A 6,585-nucleotide genomic window follows, 5' to 3' on the forward strand; every position below is an offset into this window, starting at 1 on the left:
GGAGGGAGGGAGGGAGGGAGGGAGGGAGGGAGGGAGGGATTATACAGGGAAGGGTAGCTTGGGGAAAGCCAACCTGGCCCCTGGGCTGAAGAATTTAGGGTAGGGGAGAAGTATGCCAGCCAGGAGGGCCCTTGGAGCATTGCCAATAGATACTGACTCAGGACTCAGGCTGTAGAGGACTGAAGGATTCAGGAAGAATCTGGCATCCAGGTCCACTTTGGTATGTTAAAGAGACACTTCAGCCATTTGTCCAAGGTTTGAAACCCAACAGCGTGTAGCTTAATGTACAGAAATGTACAGAGATAATAATGAGTAAGAGCATCATGTGTTCCCATCCCCCGATCTTTTTCAAAACCAAGAATGCTAGTCAACCTTTAATTATTTAAATATTTTTATTCTACATAATGAACGGAATTTTGTTTTATACACATTCAATGTGAGAAGAGCTCCTATTTTTAAAAACTGACCTCTGGGCTGATGAGATGGCTCAGTAAGTAGAGCCGCTTGCTGCCAAACCTGGTGACCTGAGTTCAATCCCTAGGACCTACATAGTAAGAGGAGAGAACTGACTCCTGCAAGCTGTCTTCCAATTCCATCTGTGTGTCGTAGCATGTACCACTGACCTCTGTAAACTAGTTAGCTAGCTAGCTAACAAATTAACTAAAAATAAAAGTAGGTAGATTCCTTTATAATGTTCTTACAAGTTGAAGGGCAAAATACTATCTAATGACTGAATTGATAAATCATTCTGATAAATTGATTAGTTGGGCGGCTTGCAGCTTTGTCTCCAGTCTGTAATGAGATGACTGCATGTGATTTTAGGAGCTACAGCTCTCCCAGTCTTTGATCTTACAGACAAGGATGCTGAGGGCCACTGAGCTTAATTTACTGCTCAAGGTAGGGGCCCTTGTCCCAGCATTGAAAAAGAAGTATAAGGTCAGGAAGCAAGGAGATCTAGGCTCAGAACTAGAGCACACTATGGTGCAGAAAAGAGTCTTTGCCACTGGGAAACAAGAAACAGAATTGGGAAGAAACTTGTCCTAGGTACTCAAAGGGTTGAGAGTAGCAAGAACACATTTCTCGGGTCTTAGGGAAGAAGAATCAGTCCTGTCAAGCAAGGTATGCTGCTTGGAGCACTGCTGATAGACACCAACTCAGGACTCATGCAGTAGAGGACTGTGGGTGATGCTGCTGCATCTCGTCCTTAGCTCCAGTTTCAGTTGGCCAACCTTCAGAAGATAGCCTGCTATACATCCGCATAGGCAGGAAAAGAGCTGCAGAGGCAGGTGGGAGCCAGAGGGAATGCTGTCCTGCTGTCCTGCTGTCCTGCTGTCCTGCTGTCCTGCTGACAAACCCTCTGGGGTCATCAGTACACTCCCAAGTGCTTCTTCTTTAGACCTGACTTTATTCCTGACTTTATTCCTAGGTCATCTCCATCTGAAGGACCGAGTGAGGTTCATTTTATATGACTCACTTTCCCTTAGGTTCTCTATCCTAACTGATCTGATGTTCTTGTCATGTAGCATGGAATCACTGAGAAGGTCAAGGGCAGCATCACTACCATGTTAACCCTTGCTGCACCCCAGGGAGATGGACTCTGCAAGGAGCTTGCAGGTAAACAGCTTTACTAAACTGTTAAATGAAGGGCAACTCTTGTGGTAACCTCTGGTTGAATGTAAAGATATCAAGGTGGGGCTGGAGAAGTAGTTCAGGAGTTAAGAGCACTGGCTGCTTTCCCAGAGGACCTGGGTACAACCACAGCATCTGCATGGTGGCTCACATATACCAGTATCTCTAGTCTCAGGAGATCTGATGTCCTCTTTTTGATGCTCATAGTACTGCCTGTGCATAGTACACACACAAATATGCAGGCAAAACACATATGCCTAAAAAAAATACATAATGAAAATTTTAAAACACCATCAGGGTGAGACTGTTTAGGCCAAGTTATGCAGACGATGGTTATAACTGTCACACTCCACACAACAAAGACAAGTACTACGACTTGATGGGCGCCATCTTGTGTAATTCTCCTAAGCCCTCTGAGATACTAGGTGGTGCTCCATCTTTTAGATGCAGCCTAGGTTATGCTCACTCCTGGTTTCCATGGCTGGCAACCCACCATCCCATCTCCACAACCCCTTCTTCCAAGTTTCTATCTCTTTCGAGAGGATTCCTTCTCCTGGTGATAGAGGGAAAGAGTCTGCTGATGTACCAGACCCCTGGGGATGTGACTTTGTCCTCATTCCCTGCCCACAGCTGCATTGAGCTACCTTGTATAAATTAAAGATAGTGATGGAGGCGGGGCAGAGCGGTTGGATAATAGAGAAATTTCTAGCAAAAATTCACCTGTTCTTAGGCTCAGCATCCTGGGAATCTAAAGATTTGCCCCTTCAGCATCTCATGTGTGCACAAAATGGCACAGACAAAGCCAGGAGAGCAGCTCCATTCAGTCTCACAGAGCAAGACATCACAAACCTCTGTGAGCACAACACAGGCTATGGTAGGCATGTGGCTAGTAGGTGATGGGATGGGGCACCCCAGCCCTGGACACAGGCGTGTGAAGCAGTCTCCAGCTCATGTTGGAAAGAGGAAGAAAGTAGCCTGAGAGAGCATGTGCAGCATACAGCCTTTTGTAAAAGGAGTCTCCATGGGGACTTGATTTATATGGTCACTGTATCTGTGACCTTTAAGGAAATCATGCCCGCTGAAAGTCTTCCAACCCTCCAGGCCTGATCTAAATTCTACCTGTGTGGGTGCCTTTCCCCTACCAACCCCAAGTGTACATCATGAGGGAAGACTGTGACGGATACCAAGGTTATGTGAGGACCAAATGGGACGCTGTGCATTCGGGTATTGTCTGGTTTGTCAGAGAGGAACCTCCCAGACTAGAAAGCATGACTCCCCCACCACCACCCCACCCCCCACACACACTTAGCAATAGATTTAAGTCAACTTCAAGGGGCTCCCAGGAGAGAGACAGGTAATAGCAAGTCAGTGAGTAGAATCCGTGGTAAAGCAGGGGCCTGAGGAATGTCTCATCAGGAATGACACTTAAGTGACACCTGAGGGGAGGGTCTGCTCTAGCAGCAGGTGTTTATTGTTGCAGCTGAGAAGCAGAGATGTTCAGGGCTGGTCCAGGGGAGGCTGTGTCAGCCTGAGGTCTAAAGGGCAGCTTTGCATGAAGGGTAAGGGGGACTGAGGAGCAGAGAGGAAGAAGGCCTTGTAAACACCATCAAGGCAGAAACCTTGGGTTCTAACTCACCTCTGGCTCATTGGTTCCATAGCAGGCCAGGCTCAGGCAGGCTCAGGCAGGCTCATCCAGGCCACCACCTGGAACGTGGCGAGCGAGCTAACGATGGCTGGAGCCAGACCCAATAATCACAAGTGTCTACCCTGTGAACTAAGTTGGTCAGGGTTCTCTAGAAAAACAGAACGCGAAGGATTTATGTGGCTATGGAAAGGGCTGCGTTTGAAGAATTGGTCTACTCTGTTGTGGAAGTCATGTGTGTTGAGCATTTAATGGAAGAGGATGGCAGGCTGGCGACTCTGAGAAGAGCTTCAGTCGGAGTCCAGAGTCGCTCTCTGCAGAACCGTGGGCTGACGGCGCATGTGAAGGCCGGGCTACCAGAGGATCTTGTCTCTTATTCTGAGGGAGGGCAGCTTTCAACTGATGGCATGCCACATTAAGGAAATTATATAGTTGAGTGTGATAGTACATGTGGGCAATCCCTGCACTGGGGAGGCTGAGGCTGGAGGATTGCCTGGACTGTCTCAAAACAAAAACTAACCAAACAAATCAAAATCAAAATCAAAACCAAATCAAAACTATAAAACAGGCACCAAGTTAACCACAGTGAGGATCTAATCAGAATACAGTTGGAAAATGAAAATCTGAGATACCAAGAGAGCAAAGCAAGTTTGTGGGGAATGGAGGTTGGCCTAGGATGGGGGTCTGAGGGATGGAGAGCTTCCTTGGGGGTGATGTGGGCAGATCCTCCTGTCCCTCCTGTTTTATGTCTCCTTTCACGAGACTCTGAAGAGGCCTAAGTGACGACTGCAAAGGCTCCCAAGGGTTTTTGCTTTACAAATTTATTTTTAATGTTTGTGTGTGTGCACGTGCGTGTGTGTATGTGTGCGAGTGTGTGCATAAGTACAGGTGTCCTGGGAGACAAGAGGGATGGAATTCCCCTGGAGGTTTTGTTCTGCGAAGTGTGGATGCTAGAAGTGGAATTTGGACCTTCTGTAAGAGCAGTCAGCCCTTTTAACCACTAAGCCAGCTCTCCAGCCTCCTAGGGCTTTTAAAGGGGTAGGCTCCTTTTAAGAGTGATCTTCCCACACCACCCCACCTCTGCCCCAGCCATGCTGAGATAAATCCTCAAATAACTACCTGGCTTGACTGTATCATTTGCAAAACAAGGGGATAGGGTAATCTGATTGTTCTAGGCTTGCTGAGGGCTTCATCATGAGGGATTCTGGAGAAGGCATTGACTGTGCATTTATGTCTGCTTCTCTGTAGATATCCGGAGTGAACAGAAGGAGATGGAAAAACTCCACAGAAGTCTGAGGGAGGTTGCCGAGAACGCACAACTGCGGAGGGGCATGCAAGAGTTCCTCCTGCGAATGTCCCCCAGCAAAGCAGGCCCCCATGGAACAAAACTTTAGTTTGGGGAAGAGGGGCTTACGTCTAAAGAGATGAAAATAGGCCTGGAGCCAAATAATCAGAATTATTGCTATTTTTTTGAAACAAAATAAAAAACATTCCTCCTCATTTGGACTTTCTATATAAAATGAAACTGCTACATCATTATTTCTGGTATCATTTTCTTTTATAGCCAAAATCAAAAAATAAACAAAAACAAACAAATACACAAAAATCCCCTGTTATCCTGAGTGAACTCTTAAGCTCTAAGGCAGGAACTTTATACATCACTGAAGACAAACATATACACCTCCAAGCTTACATGTCAAATAGAAAGCTACAAAGTTCAGCCTCAGATGCCAGGCTCTATTTCCCACTTACCTAGTGATGAAAGAGACAATGCTTACTTTTGAGAAAGAGACAGTGCTGCCCCCTGCAAATAAACCTGAGACCAAGGTATTAGTTACCTTACTGTGGGTGCTAATCAATACACTGGAACAAGTAACTGAAGGGAGGAAGGGCTTATGTTGTTCCAGAGTTAAAGGGTCCAATCCATCATGGCAGGGAACACATGGCCAAAGGAGTGCAAGGCCCTGCTCTCATCACCTGTAGTCAAAGAGCAGAGAGATGAACACTGGATCTTGGTTCTCCTCTATACAGAAGTCAATTGGACCCCTTATGTGTGCTTTCTGACTAGTACTTTAAAGAAACTACCACTTCACATAGACAGCTGCACAACTGGAATATAGGTAAGTGTTTTAACAGCTATTTTAACTTATCAGTGGGTTAATCCTCTGATTCTACAGTCTTGAAGAATGGTAGTTTATTTGAAAAGAAGAAAAAAAGAAAACGTGTTTTATTTTTTATGTATATAGGCATTTTGTCTGCATGAATATTATATATTGAAAGACTCCGAGAGGGGCCCCTCGCTCAGGCCTCAGGACAATAGCGGACCCCCAAGAACTCACGAGAGACCGAGCTTGTTGCAAACCACACGAGGCTTTATTCGGGGAAAGCCAGAGCTCTGGGGACGACTCATATCCCACGCAGGGGTAGAGGAGTCGACCTTGAGGGGAAAGAGGTCCCAGTTTTTATAGGCCCTGGGGGGGGGGGGGGAGGGGGGGGGGGGGGGGGGAAGGAGAAGGAGGGAGTAGGGGACTTCCAGATCTAAACAATGTCTATTCTCAAAAAATGGGTATGGGAGGGGTACAAGGAAAGAGTCTGGAGCAGGTGTAGCAACTCCGGATTGGCCCAGCTGTGGTTGCTGGGGAGATTTTCTGACTCTTTCNCAGCAACCAATATCACAAACACCTGGCAATGGGCTTCATCAGTGGGCACACACATGGGTTCAAGGAACGGTCAAAACATTGGCAGACACACGGGTTCAAGGAGTGGCCAGAGCATTGTGCACCTCTATTTTTCTAAATCAGTAAAGCTAGTTCTGCTAACAATGAAATCTATCTTGCCAATTCCAGGGCTTCTGTGACCTTTTACATTCTGTCAGGATCTTTCAATATATGTGCACCACGGGTGTGCCTGGTGCCTATGGAGGTTAGAAGGGGGCATTGCATCATCTAGAATCAGAATCCAGATGACTGTGAGCCATCATTTGGGAGTGGGAATCAAACCTGGGTCCTATTCAAGAGCAGCCAGTCCTCTTAGCTATATCCTCACCACCCAAGAATGGTGCTTTCTTAAAGGCTGGTTGCTGTGTAGGAGCTGAAACCAAGTCATTAAACTTTGTTTTCAAATTCTGTTACAGAAAAATGCCAGGAGCCATCTTAGGGAAGCTAAAAACTAGTAGGTGATCTTCCTAAAATGTAAGCCATGATGGATTTTCTTTTCCTGGAAAGGCCAAAGAGATTACATTTGAGGAAAGACTGTTGCTATTAGTATGCTTTTCCTGGTGTGTGTGTGTGTGTGTGTGTGTGTGTGTNTATATA

The 6,585-nt window shown here is 46.3% G+C and overlaps 1 protein-coding gene across 1 annotated transcript in view; it reads left to right on the top strand.

The window, feature by feature from the left end:
• Nuggc (nuclear GTPase, germinal center associated) overlaps positions 1-4,790 on the top strand; it is a 44,255-nt gene extending 39,465 nt beyond the window's left edge. Inside the window, exons 18-19 of the mRNA XM_021182542.1 lie at positions 1,524-1,614; positions 4,520-4,790. Of these exons, the coding sequence (XP_021038201.1) occupies positions 1,524-1,614; positions 4,520-4,665 (237 nt within the window). The 3' untranslated portion in view covers positions 4,666-4,790. The remainder of the gene's footprint in view (positions 1-1,523; positions 1,615-4,519) is intronic.
• Positions 4,791-6,585: the final 1,795 nt, after the last annotated feature.

This window comes from Mus caroli, chromosome 14 (genome assembly GCF_900094665.2).
Source record: "Mus caroli chromosome 14, CAROLI_EIJ_v1.1, whole genome shotgun sequence".
Taxonomy (NCBI): domain Eukaryota; kingdom Metazoa; phylum Chordata; class Mammalia; order Rodentia; family Muridae; genus Mus; species Mus caroli.